The 25,682-nt window shown below is 41.9% G+C and overlaps 1 protein-coding gene across 1 annotated transcript; it reads left to right on the top strand.

Moving 5' to 3' along the window:
- Positions 1-578: 578 nt before the first annotated feature.
- On the top strand, positions 579-24,751 carry slc18a2 (solute carrier family 18 member 2). Its single transcript, XM_087836988.1, has 16 exons — positions 579-605; positions 708-886; positions 2,587-2,920; positions 5,377-5,435; positions 5,524-5,607; positions 6,077-6,169; positions 6,437-6,526; positions 6,614-6,657; positions 10,205-10,265; positions 11,843-11,938; positions 13,957-14,035; positions 19,395-19,446; positions 19,880-19,943; positions 20,025-20,144; positions 21,357-21,490; positions 21,904-24,751. Exons 2-16 carry the CDS (start codon positions 754-756, stop codon positions 22,009-22,011), a joined length of 1,551 nt encoding a protein of 516 aa, XP_087693114.1. The 5' UTR covers positions 579-605; positions 708-753; the 3' UTR covers positions 22,012-24,751.
- The last annotated feature ends 931 nt before the right edge of the window (positions 24,752-25,682 follow it).

Below are 25,682 nucleotides of genomic sequence, written 5' to 3'. Positions count from 1 at the left end.
CATTAGTTACAACATAAACTAAGAAGCAGCTGCAGTGGAGAGGGGGGGTTACACAAAGTTAGTGTCAGGCTGTACCTCAGGGGCTGGACAGTTCTTCATGTGTGGCTGTACATCAGGAGCAGCTCACCTGCTAACCAGCAGCTTTGTGTTTGTCCTTGAGCAAGATGCTAACCAATTATAAATGTGAGTGAACAAAACGTGCCTGCATGGATTAAGGTGTCTGCTTACATCACCACCCACAGCTGTCATATAGCAGGTCTTTATCATATACATGAAGCAGCACGTTGACATCAGGATGCTCTAACATGCTGCCATATAAAGCGCACTGAAAGCAAACCTGTGGCACCATTAATCTTGCTGCTGTCACCAGTACACATTTGCATGCATGTTGTAGTGACTGGGCTCAGGAACAGTGTGTATATGATGAGCGACCTGAGGCACAGCTGTAGCTTTTGTCCCGTTTGCGTCCTCGTGCCTGTTGTTTAAAGTGTGTTATCAGGTATCTACACATAAAGGGGGTGTGACGTCAATGGCGGGTCCAGTCAGAAAGACCTCATCATCTCCTCCCATCTCTCGCCTCTCCAGCTCGTCCTCACACATCTAAGGTAAGATTTCAGCGCTCACTTTCTCTTTACTAACTTATCATCAGTTTTAAAAGCTGATGTTTATTAGTTGCTGACCCATCATTGCCGCGCGTCTCTTTCCAGGAGTACTTACCTTTTCGATTGCATTGCGCTTTCGGGGACTTGCGCCATGGGGGGATTAGACGCACTCCGGCAGTTTAATTTGCTCAAATGGCTCCGAGAGGAGAGACAATCGAGGAAACTGATTCTCTTCATTGTTTTTGTCGCTCTGCTTCTGGACAACATGCTGCTGACGGTAGTCGGTAGGTGCTTTTCTCACCTTCTCTGCAAAGTTTCCTGCTCCGCTCTCTTTGTGCAACAGGTAGGTTTGTCTGTCCGACGCCTCAAACGGGCGCTTCTTCTGCACTTCATTTTAATATCCACCTAAATCTGCCTCATCCAATTAAATGACGGCGTTTGAACGGTAGAGCTGATAGCACATGTTTAACTTCACAGTTTGGTTTGACATGTACTGACTGCTCTCCATGAGAAAAACATACAGAAAGATCGGGTTTAATGTCAGCTTTGAGCGACCTGCCAAAGCAGTTATACTGTAGGAGGAAACATCTCTGTGCTTCTGATGTTCGACCTGCTCTTCCTAAAACAACAGATTCAGATTCCCCTCAGGTCTGTTTTACAAACAAATAAAAACATGTGTGAAATGATCGATTTATAATGACTTTCTGTGTAACATGGCAGAATGTTGCTGATAGTTTGTCTGCATTAAAGGTTAATTATAACATATTCATCACACTGTGCTGTGCTCAGACCTACAGTTTCCATAAGTGCAGGAAAAATGGATAAAAGCCTCCACGAGCACATTTTCATGTTTTATGAGTTTAATATCAAAGCTCGATTTTTGGTCTGTCATTTTAATTTAATTGAATCTTTATTTAAGCAGGAAGTCCCGTAGATTAACATCTCTTTAGCACGGGTGACCTGGCTAATGCCATACAGCATCACAATCAAATAACATCAAAGCAGACAAAGATGCAACAGGTCAGAGTCGAAACTATTTAAATACGAGGTCCAGTTTATGAAGAACAGTCACCAAAGCAAAATACAGACAGATAAGAATATGTGTAAAAACAATAAATGGTGTAAATGGACACACCCAGTTTACCCCAAGCCAAAGCATATTTTTAAGAGGATGAGGAAGATGAACAATGCAACAATAAATGCTGATGATTGGTGGAGCCAATAAAGCAGAGACTGATGACCAGAATGTGCAGCGTCAGAGCTGCGACCCACAGTAAGATGTAGAGGGACAGAGCAGAGCCGCAGGAGAGACACAAAGTTAATGACATTTAAGAGCAGCATAAATGCACGGTGAGTGAGAGAGAGCAGAAAGAAGGTGACACCGGGCCAGCCTGTGCACAGCATGCAGCATGTTGTTGATCCTGATTAATTCATGTGTAAATATGTATCTGAGTATGACAGCTCTTTGTTTGAATGCTTGTAATGGCTAATTTGCATCTGCCAATCTGCTCTAGTTGCAGTTCAAACATAGACTGTATACAAAGGATGGATGGGTTAGCTTGCACCACTGTGAATACACGAGCTGGCTCAATCACAGTAATAATCTGCTTTATCATTGTTTTGTATTTTAATGGGGACCATAGTTTACACATCAGGAAACGGTTACTCGGATCAAATCAGACCGTCTTCTCTATCCAGAGTCTCTGTGCAACCACAGGATTTTCCCCTTGTTATTAAGCAGGATTGTTGCTTTGCACAGGAGCTGTTTCGTTTGCAAATGTAAAAATGGTTACATGTATTCATATTTGGAGCGTTTTTGTAAAAAAATTAACTCTGGTGTCAGCCGAAGCTCTGACCGTTTGTACCGTTCCTACAGAAATCACTCGTAACTTTCTTCTCTGCTGTCAGCAGTGACGTCTGGATTAGCATCAGTCAGCCTTTCATGTCAGATTTCAGTATATTGGTTCTCTCTCCTCTTCATCAGTTCCCATCATTCCCAGCTACCTGTACACTCTGGATGAGTCGACAGACGTGCTAAAGAACAACACGGCGCCGAAGCAGGATTCTCCAGCATCCTTCCAAAGCATCGTGTCCTTATACGATAACACTGTTAGGTTGTCTGGGTTCAACACCACAGCTCGGACTACTGACCTGCTCCCTCTGACCCCTACTGCTGCACAGCTCCCACCAGACTCGACCGACTGCCCCCGCTCCACCAACAAGCTGATTAATGAAAATGTCAAAGTAGGAATGCTGTTTGCTTCCAAGGCCACCGTGCAGCTGATTACCAACCCGTTTGTAGGGCCGATCACAAACAGGTAGGTCTTTGTAATTACTCTGTTTCTTTGTAGTCACTGAGCTGATCACCTTAGATTGAGGAGGCATTACGCCTCTTGTCACTTTTGTAGAAGCACGCCAAATATTCATTCAAAAAATACTCAAAGTTCTTGCATCTCTTGCACAGTTAAATTAGATCCGACATGTTTGTCATCTTAAAGTACAATCTATGTGTATATCTTTCATTTAAATGACAAACAATACTCAGGGAAACAGCATGACGATGCATTTAAATGCATGTGTATCAGAATCACATCAGCTTACTGAGGTAATACTGTGAAGATTCAAGAAAAGATCGAAAGCAACGGAAAGAGTAACAGAACGTAGAGATTGTATAACATGTTGCAAAAAGCATTTTTAAAAAAGACAGAAAATAACCAAAGGAAACATCTTGATGCTCAATCATGCAGGTAAGTAAATCTCCAAAGGTTGATTCTGTTCGTCTGGACGTAGCGTTTTGTGGGAGAAACGTTTCGTCACATCCAGGTGACGTCTTCAGTCTCAGCTGACTGCAGGTTTCAACCTTATAAACAGGACATTTGCATAATGACTGAAACCAGCCCAGTGAAAGGAAATGATGAGTGAAGACAGACAGACAAAGGACAGGACGACAGGATGACAGTGGGACTGGCTTCCTGTCAGACTGTAGAGGCTTCCTGCTTGCCTGAGGCAACATTTTGGTTCAAATTTGTGTCAAGAGAGGACAATGTAGAATTCCACTTATGGTCTTATCTAAACCGAGAGAAGGAACAGACTCCCATTTTAAGTTCTTAGTAGGAAAACATGGTGAACGCGTGAGGTCGATGTGTCTTTGATGGTGCAGCGTCAGCTACAGCTGTCCGACTAAATAGAGCAGAATTCCTGATTATACGTTTCTGCACGTGTGTGTCTGATTGTTCATACATGGGTAGCTCCACAGTGAATCAGTCACTTCCCTGGAACACTTGAATATTCAAAGCCCTACATTAAGAATCCGGTTTTTAAAATATAAAATAAAAAATATCTATATATATCTCTCTATATATATAATATAAATAAATATATATAAATATATATATTATATATATTTATATATATTTACATATATTATATACAAATATAAATAAATAAATATAATATATATTTATTCATATTATATATATATATATATATATATATATATATATATATATATATATATATATATATATATATATATATATATAATATATATATATATTATAAAATATTATATTCTTGAAGAATTAAAATAAATTATTTTAAGATGACATTTTTTATATTGTGGGAGAAATATATTAATGTAAAGTGCAGTCAGTGCCATGGTTGAGAGTTTCCAGCTTCCACGGTTGCAGATGTTATACATGATGAACACAAGCAAAGATGATCTAACATTATCACTGCATTATTAGCTGCTTGGTGAAACATGAGGTGACTGTGCCTGAAACTCAAGCTCAGCTTACACCTGTTAGTGAACAGTCTGCTGTACTAACAGGCGTTTTACTAGCTCCCTTGAGGAAAAGCTGCAGAATTCATTTATGATTTCAGGTAAGATAAATCCGTTTGTGTAGCCTCTACAGAGTGAAGTCCTAGTTTTACTTTATTTTTGGTCCTGGTTTTCAGCCTTCAACCAGATTTCTGCTGCATGGTCACAGAGTAACTGATGGGGTTAGATTAGCTGTTGTTACTATTTTATTAAAATTAAAATTTCATAAATGTCCATCAAGCATCCATCGGCTATCGACGTGAGAGTCCACTGTGTGACTACACTGAACCTGAATAAAACTGGAATAAAACACATGACCTGAGACATGAAAAACCTGAAAACCACGTTTGAACGGTCCTGAATGATTTGAAATCCTGCTGATGGTGAAAGAACATTTTCCAAACGGTGAATTAGACGTTGAGGGCGGAGGGAAAAGCGTAACTCCACCTGAAAGGCAACATTTAGTGTCTCATACAGACACCCACATGTGCTGTAATTGAAGCAAAGAATATGCTCCTATTACGGCTTCTTAGTCACCTTCTCTGCTGACGGAGGACAATACAAGGCCAGTCAAGCATGTCAGGTATCTAAGCTATGATTTTGTTTTGATGCACATGGCAGCTTTCAGCCTTTTAATCTTCCTCCACTGTTTTGGTTAACAGGCTAACATTTAAAAGAGAACGCCACAAAAGTACCTTATGGTTTGTCAAATCCTTTGTTATCTATCAAGTTCATTAATGATATTACATTATTGTGCTACGTGCTGTTTGGACCACACTCACTCATTCAGTAACTATCCATCAAACCAATGCTGTCTTTCTTTATTCTTATGAATTTCTGCAGCTGTGACTGAATCATCGTCCACTGATTTATTATAAATCTTTTCTAAGCTAAAGATAAAGACTCATGTTGGACATTTCTAATGTCTGCCTTCTATCCTCTGTGGCCCTTCAGGATAGGATACCAGCTCCCCATATTTGTTGGCTTCTGTATAATGTTCATCTCTACTATCAGTAAGTTCCAGCAAACAAATGTTCACGATGAGAAGCAGCACTTTTGCATCATGTCTGATGATGTTTGTGTTGTTCTCCGGCTGTGAAGTGTTTGCCTTCTCATCGAGCTACGCTCTGCTGTTTGTGGCCAGATCGCTTCAAGGCGTGGGTTCGTCCTGCTCATCTGTGGCGGGTAAATATTCACTGTTCTGTACATGTGAATGCATTAACATTCATTCATTGTGTAGAGCCCCTCTATTTAAGATCATCATCCCATTATGGATTTATAGGAAACTGTCTGTTTGAAGGCCTGAAGCATTTCTGCAACATCTACTTGTTTTGGTGTGAGATCATCATTGACTTGATAATAAACTAGAATAAACTGGAAGATGACATAAAACAAATGATGAAGTTATAATCTGATGTGCGCTCAGCGCTCCAACAACTCTAGTTTCATTTGTTTTTGTATTTCTATTGTGAGTCCTGCAGTTTCACTGAGCAGCTGTTGTTTCCTGCTCTTACAGAGCAACAGTACAATGGCCTGTGTGTTGCGTGTCGCACACATTGGCCTGCAGCGCTCCTGCTGAAACAAACACGCTCTGATCTTTTTCTGCCTGTTCTGAATTTCCATCGCCTGATCCATACAACTGTGTGTTTTTCAGGGATGGGAATGCTCGCCAGTGTGTACACGGATGATGAGGAGAGAGGTCATGCCATTGGCATTGCCTTGGGAGGTTTGGCATTAGGAGTGTTAGGTATGTGTGTGTAGCTTTTCAGTTACTCTGTAAAGACGACCAAATCTGAAATATTCACTGGATCTTTACATAAAACTCCAAATAAATGACAGCACAATAAAAACACATATAAAGTCTAAGCATTATGTGCTGCAGCTTCTACTGATGCATAAATAATGCATAATAATAATAAGCTATCATTTCTACACAGGAAATAAAGAAATAAGCAGACACAGCCTGAGCTTTGTGGATTTGTCCATTACTCACCATTCAGCCTTTTCTTCACAGTTGGACCCCCCTTTGGCAGTGTGATGTATGAGTTTGTTGGGAAAACAGCTCCTTTCCTTATTTTGGCATTCCTGGCTCTGTTTGATGGAGGTACAGTTGTGTTGCTTCTTTGTATCCAAACTGAGTCGTGCCTGCTGATCTCTGACAGAGATTTACATCAATCCACTGTCTTCACAGCTCTGCAGCTTTTTATTCTTCAGCCCACCAAGGTGACACCAGAGGTGAGTGTCCCTACTTTGATAACTCATTTCCTGTAAATGATCTGCCTTCATTAAGATGACCTTTACAGCTGCAGAACATGCTAAAGACTATTTCGGTAAATACTGAGTGTGAGAACAGCTGCGAGACACACAACATAACACCTGCTCCAGCCTGTGGACATGCATGTTCAGACTGTGTGCGTACACACAGGGCCAATCAGAATACGTTATTTCAATTATATTTATGAAACCTTCTTTTACTGTGAAAACTGTCCAGGAGCCTCATGTCCACTTCCACCTTACCCACGAATGGATGGTAACGATCTCTTATGTCATCATATGTCTATAAAATTAGTTAATTATTATTAAAGTTTTTCCTGATGACAAAAAAGAAAACACAAAAGAAATGCAGTTTTCCTCACTGCAGAGGTCGAGAAAGGGAAACATGTGGCTCGATCCTGGAATCACAAAGAAAGGAAAAAACTTGCATGCATCCATACAGGGATCACACAGGGATCATACAGGGATCATACAGGGATCATACAGGGATTCATACGGGGATCATACAGGGATCATACAGGGATTCATACAGGGATCATACAGTGGATCATACAGGGATCATACAGGGATCATACAGGGATCATAAAGGGATTCATACAGGGATCATACAGGGATCATACAGGTGATCATACAGGGATCATACAGTGGATCATACAGGGATCATACAGGGATCCGTTCAGGGATCATACAGGGATCATACAGTGGATCACACAGGGATCATACAGGGATCATACAGGGATTCATACAGGGATCATACAGGGATTCATACGGGGATCATACAGGGATCATACAGGGATCCATTCAGGGATCATACAGGGATCATACAGGTGATCATACAGGGATCATACAGTGGATCATACAGGGATCATACAGGGATCCATTCAGGGATCATACAGGGATTCATACGGGGATCATACAGGGATCATACAGGTGATCATACAGGGATCATACAGGGATCATACAGTGGATCATACAGGGATCATACAGGGATCATACAGGGATCATAAAGGGATTCATACAGGGATCATACAGGGATCATACAGTGGATCACACAGGGATCATACAGGGATCATACAGGGATTCATACAGGGATCATACAGGGATTCATACGGGGATCATACAGGGATCATACAGGTGATCATACAGGGATCATACAGGTGATCATACAGGGATTCATACAGGGATCCATACGGGGATTCATACGGGGATCATACAGGGATCATACAGGGATTCATACAGGGATTCATACAGGGATCATACAGGGATCATACAGGTGATCATACAGGGATCATACAGGGGATCATACAGGGATCATACAGGGATCATACAGGGATCCATTCAGGGATCATAGAGGGATCATGCAGGTGATCATACAGGGATCATACAGGGATCCATTCAGGGATCATACAGGGATTCATACAGGTGATCATACAGGGATGATACAGGGATCATACAGGGATCCATTCAGGGATCATACAGCGATCATACAGGGATCATACAGGGATCAGACAGGGATTCATACAGTGGATTATACTGGGATCATACAGGGATCATACTGGGATCAGACAGGGATCATACTGGAATCAGACAGGGATTCATACAGGGATCATACTGGGATCAGACAGGGATTCATACAGTGGATTATACTGGGATCATACTGGGATCATACTGGGATCAGACAGGGATTCATACAGTGGATTATACTGGGATCATACAGGTGACCATACAGTGGATCATACAGGGATCATACAGTGGATCATACAGGGATCATACAGTGGATCATACAGGGATTCATACAGGGATCATACAGGGATCATACTGGGATTCATACAGGGATCATACAGGTGATCATACAGGGATCATACAGGGATCATACAGGGCATCATACTGGGATCATACAGGGGATCATACTGGAATCATACAGGGATTCATACAGGGATTCATACAGGGATCATACAGGGATCATACAGGGATCAGACAGGGATCAGACAGGATTCATACAGTGGATTATACTGGGATCATACAGGGATCAGACAGGGATTCATACAGGGATCATACAGGTGATCATACAGTGGATCAGACAGGGATTCATACAGTGGATTATACTGGGATCATACAGGGATCATACTGGGATCAGACAGGGATTCATACAGTGGATTATACTGGGATCATACAGGGATCATACTGGGATCAGACAGGTGATCATACAGGGATCACACAGGGATCATACAGGGATCATACTGGGATCATACAGGGCATCATACTGGGATCATACAGGGATCATATAGGGATTTATACAGGGATCATACAGGGATCAGACTGGGATCAGACAGGGATCATACAGTGGATCATACAGGGGATCATACTGGGATCATACAGGGATCACACAGGATCATACAGGGATCATACTGGGATCATACAGGGCATCATACTGGGATCATACAGGGATCATACAGGGATTTATACAGGGATCATACTGGGATCAGACTGGGATCAGACAGGGATCATACAGTGGATCATACAGGGGATCATACAGGGATCACACAGGGATCATACAGGGATCAGACTGGGATCAGACAGGGATCATACAGTGGATCATACAGGGGATCATACTGGGATCATACAGGGATCACACAGGGATCATACAGGGATCATACAGGGGATCATACAGGGATCATACTGGGATCAGACTGGGATCAGACAGGGATCACACAGGAATCATACAGGGATCATACTGGGATCATACAGCACGTTATGCTGGGAAGTGTGGGGATCAAACAGGAATGTGACGTTTTTCACTTTATTTGAGGATTCTCAGCTTCTTCTGCAACATTACAGAAAAATCTTATTTTTCAATGTTCCATCATCTCCTGTAATACTTACAGCTGTGATGAAATCACAAGTATTGGTTTTATTTTGACTCCAAGATTGTTCACACAGAGTTTGTAGTTGTGGAGTTTAAGAGGTTAAAGACTCATCATGCATCATCACTGAACAACGACTCATTCAGGAAACAAAGAGAGAACGGTACTTTGGTTCCTTTCAGGATGACACATGTTCTAAAATATTAATGAAGACAGCAACCAACTAGACAACTAGTACTGCAAGCAAAGCAGTGGAATCTTCTTGAGTTCATTAGTGAATTCTTTTCCTAACCTGGCTGGAAGACTGAAGCCAGCTACTTAGGCTCACTACATTTATTCATTTTATATTATTCACCTTATTTTTAAGTGTTTGTCATGATTGCAGCATGATGCATGATTGCAGTATTGTCTGTCTGATTACAGACGTTTTAGGCACAGTGGTTGGTAACGTTTGTCCTAACTGTTGCACTGCATAACTGAAGTCACTATTACGTACATTACAGCACGTAGAGATGAGTGTTGGTGGGATTTGGAGCTATATCAATATAATTAAGTTAAACTGTGTAAACTTGCATAACAAAGAATCAGGATTGTGTCTACAAGCTTTCTGCATACACTCTGTGGTTATGCTCTCCTCCTCACAGAGTCAGAAGGGAACCCCACTGCTGACACTGATGAAGGATCCTTATATAATAATAGCAGCAGGTAAGGGAGTGGTAGTACACAGTACACAAACATCATGTCATTGAGATATTGTGTTTTTTGATGGCTCTGGGAAGAGAACAGAAGGAAACAGCAGCCAAACAGAGAGCCAGCAATTGCTTTGTTGGTCACACAGAAAAGAATATGGCTCCAAATTGTGTTGTGAGGTGAGTGCTCCACAATCAATCCACCAAAATAAACACTGTGACCTTATTGCAAATGCAGCTGCTCATAGTAAACAGCTGTGCCACTTCCTCTGGCTTTTATGGGTACGCTCAAGAATGTCCCTGTCGAGATGTAGTAATGTTTGTGGTACAAAGGGTACATGTGTACATTTATACAGTTCGAGCATCCAGGGCGGTCAGAATCCACCACGGTCCCTGACATGGATTATCTTTGCTACCACTCATCCTCAGGCAGCATTAGAGCTCGGAGCGTTGAATTGTGAGCTTTGCCTTTTGCATAGTGCTCTTTATGACGATAACTATCTCGATAGTCAGACAGTCTGCTACAATAGTCATAATAAAATCACAGATGGGTTGATTATAGCTGCAGTTATTTATTTAGCAAATTTTCCAGGTACATGTAGAAGCAGAAGTTATACACAGGAAATATATTTGCCTTGATTTATTAATTTACCTTAAAAAGCACAAACATACTCAGGTCACAGCTTCTGTGGGAAGACTGAATATGACAAATGATTATTGTCATCGTTTGAGCGATACTGTCATTCTGGCGGACTTTTCCTCAGATATGATCTTTGCCAAAGGAAAGCCACTCTGAGGTTGGCCTGCACCGCTCTCCTTTTACACACTGTTGTGGGTGATTTACATTCATAACACAGGCCTGCAACCACAAAGCTGCATGGGGTTAAATCACTGTTTCTTATTTTCCATCTGGTTCAATTTTCTTGCAAAACTCATGTTTTTAGTGTAGTTAAGCGAACATTTCCCTTCTTAACCTGAAATCTGATACCTGTACTTGAGTCAAAAACCCATATCCCATAAAGGTTTCTTACATTAATGTAATATTCCTACGAGCGAGACTCGAGAGAAATACAAATAGAAAATGGGAGGAAATGAGGGGGAGGGTGCGGTGGGTTTGATGGTGTGAGACGATCAAATCCAACCAGGTTTATTTTGTTCATAGCCAAAGGTAAGAAATCACAACAACGATGCTCATTGTACTAAAATGTTGATTTTCAGCTTTTTTTCATGTAAACTCTTCATGCTTTGCAAAAAAATAACTTCATGATGGAGGGAGATCATTTTTGGATTCAGGACCCAAAAAACATCAAATTGACCAAAAATCCGCCACGCACTCGTTTTGTTTTTGCAGACCTGTGTCATGGATCCATCTACTGGGACATGTTGTCAGTCACTGTAAGGCCTTTGTTTGCTCCTCGTGTCTGTGAAATGTCAGCTTTTCCCTGCATGTCAATTATGTGGCAACATGGGAAGAAAGAAAGCGGGCGTTGCTTGCACGCTCGTCCGTGTGTCGACGTCGGAGCTGGTGGAAAAATGTCAGGTTAAAAACAGACGATAATTGACACCGCACTTATCTTCAATCTTCATCCCCAGGTGCCATTTGTTTTGGAAATATGGCTATTGGCATGATGGAGCCAACCGTGCCAATCTGGATGATGGAGACCATGTGTGCCAGGAAATGGCAGCTAGGTATTTACACAGCTCTGCACACAAAGACACATGTTGTTACAGCACCTTTATAAAAGGCACTGCTGAGCATCCTTAATAGCACACATGCACCACTGAGCTTGGAAAGGTTTGTGTTGCAGGTGAAGTTTATGATTACAACCCAAACTGCTTCTGTTGTTGTCGAGCACAACATCCTCGCCCAAGTAAATTAACACGTCCGTGATCATGTCTGTTAGGTCTGTCGTATTATAATTACACAACCAGAATGATCATTTTTGTGTAACAGCACAGTCAACCGCTGTTTACAGTTAGAGTCCTTACAGCTCGTATACATGATTATAATTATATTTTCATACAAATATCATGGAGGCAGTGAAACAGAGAAAAGAGACAGAAGTGTCCTTGCACTGCTGTGTGAATACCACTCACCTGTTTCACAGTAAATATCTGCACTAGGGCTGCAACGATACACAAAATTCACGGTTCGGTTCGATACTTTGGTGTCACGGTTCGATATTTTTTTGATACAAAAAAATGTTCTTGCCTTTTTAATTTGTCATTTATTAAAATTATAAATATATATTTTAACTCAAAAGTACAGTTTTTAAATGTAATGTTGCTGAAACAACAAAGTAATAAAATAATAAATCTATCTGATGGAGAAATCACTCATCTTTGGAAAAGAGAGTTTATTACAGAGAAATGTCTCTTTCCAAAATAAAAGCTCTACTATACGCTTCTTCTGGGCTATATTCTCAGCAGCATATTAAACATATCAGGTCCCCATAAGGAGAATCATGTGCTAACGGCTGTCTAAATGACTCGGGTAAAGTTTGTAGCATGCGTGCTTGTTGTTTTTGTCTGCTTCCACTTGTCTTTGCACTAGGATGATGTCGGAGTAAATGTGCAGTCATATTCGTTGTGTTCCCACTAGTGCTGTCAGCGTTAATCTGAAATGACGTTAACGCCACAACACGGCAAATCTCCGTTAACGAGCTACCGCGGATCGCCCCGTGCGTGGGGCTGGACGGCCAACACGTTAACGAGCTAACTGCGCTAACACACTAGTTCCCACCAATGTAATTGAGCATTGTGTGGCACATCCAACATACTGTTTTACTTTAGTCCATGACGCGCTTACCTTCAGGGTCATACGTCACATGAAGACCAAAATAGTTCCAAACGCCAGATCTGAATGAGGGTGGGGGAGGTTCAATTTGCCATGTTGCAATGAGCTTAGCTTCTGTCTTGCTAGCTTGCGCTGCGCTCAGTGAATCTGCGTTCGACTACTCCGCCTAGGCTGCACTGTCGAGCGCAGATCCACTGAGCACTAAACACAGACAGCATCGTCAGAAGGAAAGTTGATAAAATAAATTAAAAATGTTGTATTGTTCGATACATATGCGTACCGAACCGAAAGCACTGTATCGAACGGTTCAATATCAATACGAGTATCGTTGCACCCCTAATCTGCACACACTTTCACACTGCATGCATGTATTGTCACCTGCTTCCTGTTTCAGATGAGCCGTTCTTCTACAGATCTCCTCCGGCTAAAAGGGAGTTCTTCCTTCCCGCTGTCGCCAAGGGCTTTCTTATAGAGGGCTGTGTCTGTATCACAGGGTCCTTACCTGTAGCTTTAAAAGCTTCCTGAGGCGAATGTTGTTGTGATTGGGCACTACATCACTAAACTTTAATTTCATTTATATACTACATTTATATACAGTGATGTCGTGTAAAAGTGCCACTTCGCCATCATGCCAGATAGTTTCCATACCAAGACTTCCTGTAGTCTGTGCTGTTATTAGCTTCTTCCTGCAGCCAGCTTTATATAAAGTCTAGGTCAGATAAAAAGGATGAGGGGGAACAGGATATTAGGGTGTCAGATGCTGGCAGGTGGAAAGCACAGGTCTTCATTACGGACAATAGAAGATGCACAGCAGCTCAGTGATGAGGCATTGATAGAGATCTGCTTATCTCTGGGAATCCTGGCTACACCTTCAGCCTCTCATGTCTCTGTGTGTCTGTTTCTGGCACAGGCGTTGCTTTCTTACCAGCATCCATCTCCTACCTTATTGGAACCAACATCTTTGGCACGTTTGCACACAAAATGGGGAGGTAGGAAGGGAAATTACTTTTATCTCCTTCTCTCTCTCTCTCCTGGTGGCTTTGTCATATCTGTTTCCGCTCCTCTAAATGAGTTTTCAGCGTTTTGAGTGTTTCTGAGACTGGCTTTATTGAAGCCTTGACGATACAGGGAATCTATCTGTCTGTGACCCGAGTGCTATATTCTTTTAAGGCTGTTGCTAATGCCAGTCACCAGAACTGTTTTCAGTACTACCATAACCCAAGAACATCACCTGTTTACTAACTTCACCACTACAGAGACTGTAGTGATGTTTATGTATAATGTTTGTTTTAAACATAAAAATCTTACGTGTTACATACTTTTTTAGTCTTTCTTTACTTGGCATCCAACACATTTAATCGTTCCTGAGTTTTTTGACTTAATTATCAGTGATTTGTTGAAAACAAATACATGGTACACCATAAGGGGCGTACACATTGAGAAATTAGAGAACTGTGCCCAACAAGACTACAGCTCATGTCTTGAATTCTTGGGGTTCGCTCGTGTTGCAACACTAAAAGAGGTTTAAACAGTCTTTTTCACAATATTTAACATGTATTATATGTCAGAGGTGACTAGTGTGCCAAAGCACAATCAAAGAAAACTGAACACATCTTGCAATTTTATTGTTAAAACAGCTATGTCTTCATAGGAGCTGCGAGGTCCACCTCTGGGTATCTGCATATGTGCCAAAAATGCTCTAATTGTCTCCCTGTTCACAAGAACACTTTGCACTGGTTGTTATGCACCACTTTTCTACCTGAACACTCAATACACTTTTATTTCACCCATTCACACACGCACATGTGTGCTTTCAAACAGTGTCACACATTTATACTACAGTGGATGCGTCACATAGCAACTCTCCCCCAACACTTGGCATGCAGACCTGCTCTGCCTCCTGAGCTACAGCCACCACCACCCCCCCCCCACCCCCCCCTCGCTGCCCTTCAACAGAAGACTGCTCAAAAACGAACAAAACAATATCTGCCCAAGGGATCGCCTGTCTTCTTCCCCCAGACATGATTTCTTTGAATGTTTCCAACCCAGCTGTGTAATCCTTAGAGCTGGTTTGATGACACGACTGTCATTCATGTGGCTGTTATTCACAACTTTTAGATTATGTGGAAGTGAAAATATTGATTTTTACTGGAGGTTTGTAGATCTTACTCTGGACACAGTCTGAATATTTCACAGTACATAGTTACAAGTGTGGTGCTTAAACAGGACAGTGTTGCCTTCAGCAGCATCGCAATGAGTTTTGTGAACATTTACAACACGTTGATCCTCTGACGACACAATTTAATGTTACGCATTAGCCCGAATAAACATAAACAGCTCCACAATGTAATGTAAGTCCATGGAAAAGCTTTGCCACTGTTGGGTAGCTAGTCAGAATTGGCATCATCAAACTGACCATATTTTTCTTCAACAAAACACAAAAACACAAGAAATGCTTTAAATAAAAGTTATAGAACTGTCATGGCTGCTGGGGCAGAATCTAAACAGGAACAAGTAAAAAGAAACTAAAAGACCTGAGATATGGACCACAACACATGGAAACCTGGAACATGGGGAACGTCATGGATAACGCAGGCAGGGTGGGGCGCGCGGAGGCAGGGTGGGGCGCAGGCAGGCAGAGTGGGGCGCCCAGGCAGGGTGGGGGCACGCAGGCAGTAACAAACAGAGGACGACACAGGGCCTAAATACACATGGAGAACGAGGGAATGGGACACAGGAGGAGAGCACAGCTGGGAGTAATTAAACATGACAAGAGGCAAAACTGAAAACATAACATAGGACACGGACTGTCAAAGTAAAACAGGAAACATAACATAGGACACGGACTGTCAAAGTAAAACAGGAAACATAACATAGGACACGGACTGTCAAAGTAAAACAGGAAACATAACATAGGACACGGACTGTCAAAGTAAAACAGGAAACATAACATAGGACACGGACTGTCAAAGTAAAACAGGAAACATAACATAGGACACGGACTGTCAAAGTAAAACAGGAAACATAACATAGGACACGGACTGTCAAAGTAAAACAGGAAACATAACATAGGACACGGACTGTCAAAGTAAAACAGGAAACATAACATAGGAAACATAACATAGGGCACGGACTGTCAAAGTAAAACAGGAAACATAACATAGGACACGGACTGTCAAAGTAAAACAGGAAACATAACATAGGACACGGACTGTCAAAGTAAAACAGGAAACATAACATAGGACACGGACTGTCAAAGTAAAACAGGAAACGTAACATAGGACACGGACTGTCAAAGTAAAACAGGAAACATAACATAGGAAACATAACATAGGGCACGGACTGTCAAAGTAAAACAGGAAACATAACATAGGACACGGACTGTCAAAGTAAAACAGGAAACATAACATAGGACACGGACTGTCAAAGTAAAACAGGAAACGTAACATAGGACACGGACTGTCAAAGTAAAACAGGAAACATAACATAGGAAACATAACATAGGGCACGGACTGTCAAAGTAAAACAGGAAACATAACATAGGACACGGACTGTCAAAGTAAAACAGGAAACATAACATAGGAAACATAACATAGGACACGGACTGTCAAAGTAAAACAGGAAACATAACATAGGACACGGACTGTCAAAGTAAAACAGGAAACATAACATAGGACACGGACTGTCAAAGTAAAACAGGAAACATAACATAGGAAACATAACATAGGGCACGGACTGTCAAAGTAAAACAGGAAACATAACATAGGACACGGACTGTCAAAGTAAAACAGGAAACATAACATAGGACACGGACTGTCAAAGTAAAACAGGAAACATAACATAGGAAACATAACATAGGACACGGACTGTCAAAGTAAAACAGGAAACATAACATAGGACACGGACTGTCAAAGTAAAACAGGAAACATAACATAGGAAACATAACATAGGGCATGGACTGTCAAAGTAAAACAGGAAACATAACATAGGACACGGACTGTCAAAGTAAAACAGGAAACATAACATAGGACACGGACTGTCAAAGTAAAACAGGAAACATAACAGAGATGCAGCCTTGACAGGGCAGACAGAGCAAACATGGAAGACAGAGGCAGAAACAGGAAGACTAAGAACCGTAAATAACACTGAAACCAGTGACTAGAGACTCTAAGACGAAACATAAATAAACCTGAAATGTTCTTTAAAGAAAGACCCACAACCCATCCTTGCCTTTTGGTTGAGGCAATGAGGTTCTCATCTAAGACTTCCCAGTCCATGGCTCAGTTTTGGTTTCATCTGAACACAGCACTTTCTGCCTCCTCTGAACATCTTTTAGATGTCCACTGGCAAATTCAAGACAGGCTTGAACATGTGTCTTCTTGAGAAGGGGGACCTTGCAGGCACTGCAGGATTTTTATCTAACTACCTTCAGCTCTTTAACAGCTTCCTTCAGTCTAGTTTGGGGATGTTCCACCACCTTCTCATCATCAGTTGCAGAGCTGTTGTTGACTGCTCAGATCTACATGTAGAACGACCTTTTTCAGTGGGAAAAACATTTCATCACTCGTTCAAGTGACCTCTTCAGTCTCAGCTGACAGCAGCTTACCCAAACCTATAAACAGTACATTTGCATAATGACTGAAACCATCACTGAGTAACAATGGGCTGTGATTATTAGTATGTAAAATGTCACGACCATTGATGCCACGAGAGTGTTGGGGGATAGCTGCAATCACACTATTGTAAAAAGGTGAAAGACCCAAACAAACAGTCTGCCTTCATTTTTGAAAAAATCCACAACAGTGTCACCCCCCCCACACACACACACACACACACACACACACACACACCATCACACTTCCTCCTCCATGCTTCACCGTGGGAACCGTGCATCGAGACCATCGTTCACCTTTTCTGCGTCACACAAAGACCGAGCAGGAGGAACCAAAGATCTCAGATTTGGACTCCTCAGATTTCCACTGGTCTCGTGTCCATTCCTGTGGTTCTTGGCCCAAACAAAGTCGTGGTTTCTTAGCGGCTGACCATAAAGGCCTGATTCACACAGTCTCCTCTGAACAGCTGGTGTAGAGACGTGCCTGCTGCTGCAGCTCTGTGTGGCATCTATCTGGGCTCTGATCTGAGGAGCTGTGATTTCTGAGGCTGGTGACTCGGACGGATTCATCCTCAGCAGCAGAGGGACTCCTGGTCTTCCTTTCCCGGGGCGTCCTCATGTCAGACAGTTTCATTGTAGCACTTGATGGTTTTTGGGGACACATTAGCAGTTTTCCAGACTGACTGACCTTCAGTTCTTACAGTAATGATGAACTGTCGTGTCTCTTCACTCAGCTGATTGGTTCTCGCCATAATATGAACTCTGACAGTTAAGAGCTGTCAGCTGTGCACCAACCTGACTTCTGTACAACACAACTGATGGTGCCAACCCCATTAAGAAGGCAAGAAGCTCACCAAATGAACCCTGACAGGCTCACCTGTGAGGTGAAACCATGTCAGCTGACTACATCATGAAGCTCACTGGGAGAAGGCCGAGGGTTTGCAGCCGTGGGTGGCTACTTTCAGAAATCTTTAGAGATATTTACCATTATGACGTTCATAATTCCATATAACTTGCTTAATGAATATTTGATGTCTTCAGTTTGGATCTACAATGTAGAAAGTAGTAAAATAAACACCAACCATTAACCCTGTCCAAACATCTGACTGGTAGTGTACACCATATCACTGTGGCCCCAAGGAGCGAGTCCTCCAGGAAAAACAAAGTTCTCTGATTTCCTTGCATGGAAGACTGAGCACGCATCGATATTGCTTAGAGGTCCCCAACCCCCGGGCCTCGGACCGGTACCGGTCCGTGAGTCGTTTGGTACCGGGCCGCGAGAGTTGAGGCTCAGGTGTGAAATGTATGGTTTTCAGGGTTTTTATCGGTTTTCAGCGTTATTTTGTTATCGTTTTTATCGTTTTTATCGTTAACTCGGTTTTCCTGGGTCTTTTCACGTGTGTTATGAATAAATCTTCTTTTTTTCAGTACCGGTACTAGTTTTATTTTGTTGTATTTATCCGCGACACTTTAAAGGCCGGTCTATGAAAACATTGTCTGGCATAAACCGGTCCGTGGCACAAAAAAGGTTGGAGACCGCTGGTTTAGAGGTTGCAATGATTATTCTTTGACATTGTTTGATGTTGTTTGGTTTGTGCTTACATGAGTCTGTTTAAGAAAGAGGAAGTACAGATGAGGTTCTGTTTAGCCTGGAAAATACATTTTATATTCTCATGAAAGGAAATCTTCCTGTGGTAGTACGGAGTAAAACTGACTACTTCTTGTCTCCCTTACAGATGGCTTTGTGCTCTTATTGGAATGGTTGTGGTTGGGATCAGTGTAATATGTGTAAGTATGTGACAGTCAGCTACATCACTAGAATAACTTCAGAGGTCACCTATGGGAAATGTTACGAGCTCTGTTGAGTAAAAAGTTTGAAATGGACCTGAAACATGCATCATGTAAGCCAGCTAGGATAAATGTAACTTTATATCCATTAAATGTTCGCTGCAACATGTAGTGCCTTATGTGTTAAACCAGATGATGATTTTTTATATTTAGAAAAGCTAAAAAGTGCTGGAGCAAGAGTCACAGCTCTGTGCCTGATAAACAACAGATTTCCTGTTTCACACTACTCTGCAAATCCAGTTCTGCTAATGGGAGTCTGACTTCTCAATGGTTTCCATGATCAAATCTAAAAGCAACTGTCTTTTTCACTTTAAAATTGCTGATTATTATATATTTTATATTATTCATTAAAATGTTCATTTGTTTGTTCCAGGTTCCCTTTGCTAGAGACATCTATGGTCTGATTCTTCCTAACTTTGGTGTTGGTTTTGCCATTGGTAAGATTACTACATGTACTAACTCCACCTATGAACGTGTGCAGACTTTGATCATGTAAGAGCATCATGATTGTGTTACAGGCATGGTGGATTCCTCCATGATGCCTATCATGGGCTACTTGGTGGACCTGCGGCACGTGTCTGTTTATGGAAGTGTGTATGCGATTGCTGATGTAGCTTTCTGCTTGGGATTTGCAATAGGTAAGCAAGCACGCCATAAAACATCCATATGTTTTACCCTCGGGCTAAAATAGCAGCATCAGTCCCTGGAAACCTTTTGTCGTCTTGCTTGTGTAATGGTGGAGAACTAATCCTTGGCTACAGACACACAGAGGGGAAATGATTTACAGTTACAGTCATCGCCATGGCATTCATGCATACATCGTGGACATGAACGCCATGGCTATTTCATTTTTATGATTTCTTTGAGCTGTTCACATTCCAGTGTGGAAGCATTGTATAGCATATTCCAAAAAACGTACTCACCTCATCAACTCATTGTTTTGAGGAGTGGCATTCACTTCCATGGACACAGGTGTTCTACAAACATTTGTGATAGGATGGGTCATTCTCAGGAACTCAGTAATTCAAGCATGGTACCATGATAGTGATCCACCTGTGCAACAGCTCCACCCGTGAAATTTCCTCACTACTAAATATGCTGCACGACTGTTAGTGGTATTATAACAAAGTGGAAAGTCAAAGGAGCTTGGAAAGAAAAGCGTCTGGACTTCTTTAAGTTGCTTGAAGACGTTTCACCTTCATCCCAGAAGCTTCTTCAGTTCTAAGGTCAAATGGTGGAGAGTCCCAGATATAAACCTAGTGGGAGTTTCCCCCCACAGAGGGACAAAAGGACCCCCTGATGATCCTCTAATCGCCTGAGCCGAGGTGTGAAACTGGGTGTGGGTCCCAATCAGCCAGAGTTTCAGGTGAGTTCATTGTGAAACCTGGCCCCACCTTATCATGTGATTTCCTGAGGTCAGATGGCCCAGGATGTGAGTGGGTGTTAAGGCGACTGTCTGCCACACCCACTTTCACACCTTGGCTCATGTCATTAGAGGATCATCAGGGGGTCCTTTGTCCCTCTGTGGGGGGAAACTCCCACTAGGTTTATATCTGGGACTCTCCACCATTTGACCTTAGAACTGAAGAAGCTTCTGGGATGAAGGTGAAACGTCTTCAAGCAACTCAAAGAAGTCCAGACGCTTTTCTTTGCAAGCTCCTTAGACTTCGATGACCTGGATGACTGAGAACCTTCACAGACAGCAAAGTGGAAGCATTTGGAGACGAAAGCAACTCAGACACAAAGTGGCAGGCCACATAAAATCTGACCACTTAGCTGCTCTGCAAGGTGCTGAACTCCACCAAAGCAACAGACTAAACCAGTAAGTGGTCCGTTTTCTCCCGATGCAGGTCCATCTATTGGAGGTTCCATTGCTGAAAGTATTGGCTTCCCTTGGCTGATGACCATCATTGGAATAGTGGATATAATATTTGCTCCTCTCTGCATCTTTCTGAGGAACCCACCAGGACAAGAAGAGAAAATTGTAAGAGTGCAAATACACCTAAATACAGTCAGCCAGTCACAAAACAGCTGTGTGGTAGTCCAAGGGCAGAGCCAACGATTCAGGAGACAGGAATGAATTCAAAAAGCAGTTTTAATGCTGTTACCTGAGAGAGAAAACTAGAAAAATCAGATCAGAGAAGCACACAGCCACGAGGGAAGCACGAGGACAAACTCAAGCAGTAAATACAGAGAAATGCTCCTGAGCTAACACTAGAAATGCTGTGATTATGTTACACAACTTGAGTACAATACGTGAATTTCAAAATTCAGGTTCTGTCAGAAAGTTTTCAAAATCATGCATAGTTAAAAAAACAACCAAGAGCTCCCCGATGTTTGATTGAAGTAACTCTGCCGCGCAGTCACTGAAACACTTTTCAACAACTGTCATTTCAGGCGATTTTAATGGACACAAACTGTTCAATGAAGACGAGATCGTACTCTACTCAGGGGGCATACTACCAGGGTGAAGACCTGGATCCAGAATATGACGATTATGATTAACAGGACCCAGCCATGCAGGGTAACCCTTCAGAGGATCTATTTTGTTGTACAAAAAGAAGGAATAGAAGAAAATCACAGCAAATGAAACGAAACAGCCAAGTTATTTCCACGTGAATGTCCTGCATTCAATCGTCAGTGTTCACTGTCTTCTTAGCAGTTGTACTGGAGCAAACCAAAGTTGTCCTTTATCTGTGGTCTACAGCGCATTGTGTTGCACGTATTTTGTTTAGCCAACAGCCTTATTAATGGGAGCAAAACACCTTTTAGGTGCAGTTTGCTGAGCTGTCTTTATCCATGTACTGGACATTCAGTTTGAACATAACAGCCCTGGGTATTAGTGTCAGATTTAGGTGTGTAACCATTAAAAATGGGGATTTGTGCGATAAGTCAAGTTTGTCAAAATCCAGGAGGATTTGTCGGACGATTTCTTTTGATATTTCCATGAAAGGCCTCCCCGCACCGCTGCTGTAGATGACCTGTGTCAGGAAGTTAACACACTTAGATGAGGAATGTCTTCTTAAACACATTATCATGTTTGTCCTTCTAGCAGGAACAGAGACTGTATGTTGTTAGAATCTCTGAAACCTTCAATGATGAAAGTCAATTAGAATAAAGTCCAGATTACACCAGTGCTACCAGGACACACCACAGCTTAGTCACACGCACACTTTAGCACAACAGCATCGGTGTTCCTGAAGATGCTTTATGTGAATCTTTCGTGCCCCAGCCTCCCCGTCTTGGAGCTCTGGTCTGCAATGGTCGGCTTACTAATAGAAATAAACATGTTACAAAAAAGTCTTTACAACTATTTTCCTCATTCACAACAAATGTAGGAGGTACTTTTTAAATAATGCACACATTATTGTGTGAATGCTTTGATGACAGGCGACCCAACACACTGTTTATGCTGCTGGTGAAGCATTTGTTGCTCTGACGGAAACCAACCTCCGGGCTCTGCTCTACCTTCAAAGCCTGTTAAACAGTTTATATGGTTTATGGATGCAACTTGCTAACCACTCCAGCTAGCACTGATTTCACTCATATGGACAAAAGTACTGTGTTGCTGACACATTAGCATACTGTGCTCAGCCATGGAAACCAGTTACTGAGTCAGCAGTGTTGTTGATTTTTACACAGTAGCATCCAGTGACCCCCAACTGTAACTGAGCTGCTGTAACCATAGCGACTCTTAACTGTGGAGGGGAGACGTTTGAGTTTACACACCTGTGGCATTGTCACTGAAAACACCTGGATTCCAATACTTTTGTCCACATGGCTCCAAAACAGCAAACCTGTGCGTGTGAGTCGGGAAAATAACAACATCATGAAGGCTGTGTCCATATGTGGACAGTTTGCTGCAGGCAGACGAGCAGAGTTGTAAGAAGACACATTGGACCTTTATGCTTTCTATTGCCTCAAAACTGCCCGTGTAGTTTCATACTGATTAATAAATCAGTTTGTCTGCAGCAAAAGATTTGGACTAATTACTGTTGCTTTAAATTGCTACATGTTCCAGTCTGACCGGCATCTGAGAAGTGCTCGTTATAGGTCATAGTTTTGGCAGACGAAGAGCACCAACGTCCGTTTGGACACAGTTTGTGATGTTAACTGGACTCAGGTCTGGGCTCAGTGCATACTGGGACTGAATGACTTCATAAACACTGACACAATCCTGAATTTAACCGGAAGCTCTTCACTTTCTAAAATAGTGTAAAAATGCATAATTGCAAGACTTTGTTGGGCGCAGAGTTTCATGTGTACTGGAAAATATTTATTAGAACAAAAATCCAAAACAGAAGGAAACTGATTTAGAATAAAACTTTAATTCATTCATTTCTGAAGGGAACCAGATGAAGCATACAGATCCTATTGGACAACACAACAGCAGTTTCTGCACTGATTTATATTGTGGCCAGTAGTGGAAGCAGCAGCATTTTGATTGACAGGTAGAAGCGTGTAACCAGCTGTGGTTGAGTGTGGGGTAGGGCTGTTTCCTGGTGACCTTGCCCTGAGCCTTTCTGAGCCATCATTACTGTTGTTTCTTACATCTGTGCTTCCTGTGCTGTGTCAAAATATCTGTTATGGAAAAGACAAGAAGTCTGTGTTGAGAAGCTGAATCTGTTTAGTACAATCACAACGAGCTCCAGAGTGGAGGAGTCGGTCAGAGAACATGTTTATTGTTGGCTTTGATATGTTAGACGGTGGAGCAGCTGTGAGCGATACTGTTAACCTAAAAACATAATGTGCTCCTGCATTCTGTTGGCTTGTATGTATGAAGTGCATCTGCAACAAGAACCAGCAAATAAAAGCATCCATGAGTCAGGATTGTAAGATTGTAAGCAGAGCTTCATGTGTAGCAGTGACAGCGTGAGTCAAGAGGGCGTGGCCACATTTAAATCAGGTACCGAATGTGACTCATGGCGCAGTGTGACTGGACGTCATCATCATTCGTTTATAGGTGAAACACCTGAGTTTGTAATGATGATAATGAATCATTAATTAAATTGCTTGATAGAAAATAAAAACACGTGCACAGGGTCACTTCAGGTCAAATTTATTTGTACGGCTCTACTTAGACACGAGGTAAATCAGAGCGTGTTCACAGAGGGAAAGAAAGTTTAAAACATACGATAGTGTGTGTGATGTGCAAGCTGTGTCGAGTACACAGCTTGCACATCACACAGTAACGGGTCAAGAACATAAGCTACCTTCAGCTGCTGATGCACAACGATGGACCGTTTGATCTGACGCAGACAGGAATCCCCTCACACTCTTGAACCTCGATGTGTTAACCACCACACTATGTTGCAATGGTGTGAATGTTATATTAAAAGTGCAGAACTGGACTGACCTTCTATTACAAGCTTAATTCATCCCAACTGAGAGCAGAAACAGAGAAACGTCTGCATCGTGACAGCGTAGCTGAGCTTACAGGATAACTAGCTTGTGCAACAAATGATTATTGAATGCAAGCTTGATTCAGTGCAGTGTTTGGCTCCGCCCCGTGACCTTTGACCCATCATGAGATTATGTCTTAAGATAGATGACAGATCATTTTTTGTTTTTTTGTAGCATAGCGCTGTTTGTCAAAATGTTTGTAAAACTACAAACAAGTTGTTACATTTTTTCTTAAAAAGGTTCTTGTAATGTTTATGGTGTTTATAATGTACTTGTGCCATATGCTTTTTCTTCTTCCTCTTTCTGATGAATTGTGAAAAGCTGTACTAGATTTAAGCAAGAGTAAAATACTACCATTAATATAAACTATCTAGACTTGTTTATCCAGAACGGGCCTCGCTGGACTGAGCTGGGATCAACACGCCCGACACTCTCTGAACTCTAACGACCAATCTACGAGTCGTTTCTGGGTATTTTTGTGCACGTTTTGTGGTTTTGGTCAGAATCTATTGAAAATGTCACTCTGTCAGTCTTATATGTATTTGACTGGATTGTTTTTCATACTTGTGGGAACACCATATGCTCTATTAAATGTTGTATACTGTGAAAAAGCAGTTTTCTCCGTAAAGACGACACCTCTAAATATCTGGACAGCAGGATTTTCTGCACAATTAACCTTTGAATTTAAAACACTGAGCATTCAGACCAAACGTTGGTCGAGCTGAGGCTTCATATCATCCCCATGATACCTCAGAATGCACACAAAAATAACA

This window comes from Neolamprologus brichardi, unplaced genomic scaffold (assembly GCF_056152115.1).
Source record: "Neolamprologus brichardi isolate AB-2024 unplaced genomic scaffold, ASM5615211v1 NODE_ptg000032l+_length_1147064_cov_1, whole genome shotgun sequence".
NCBI lineage: Eukaryota > Metazoa > Chordata > Actinopteri > Cichliformes > Cichlidae > Neolamprologus > Neolamprologus brichardi.
This window is presented reverse-complemented; position numbering and strand designations above follow the sequence as displayed.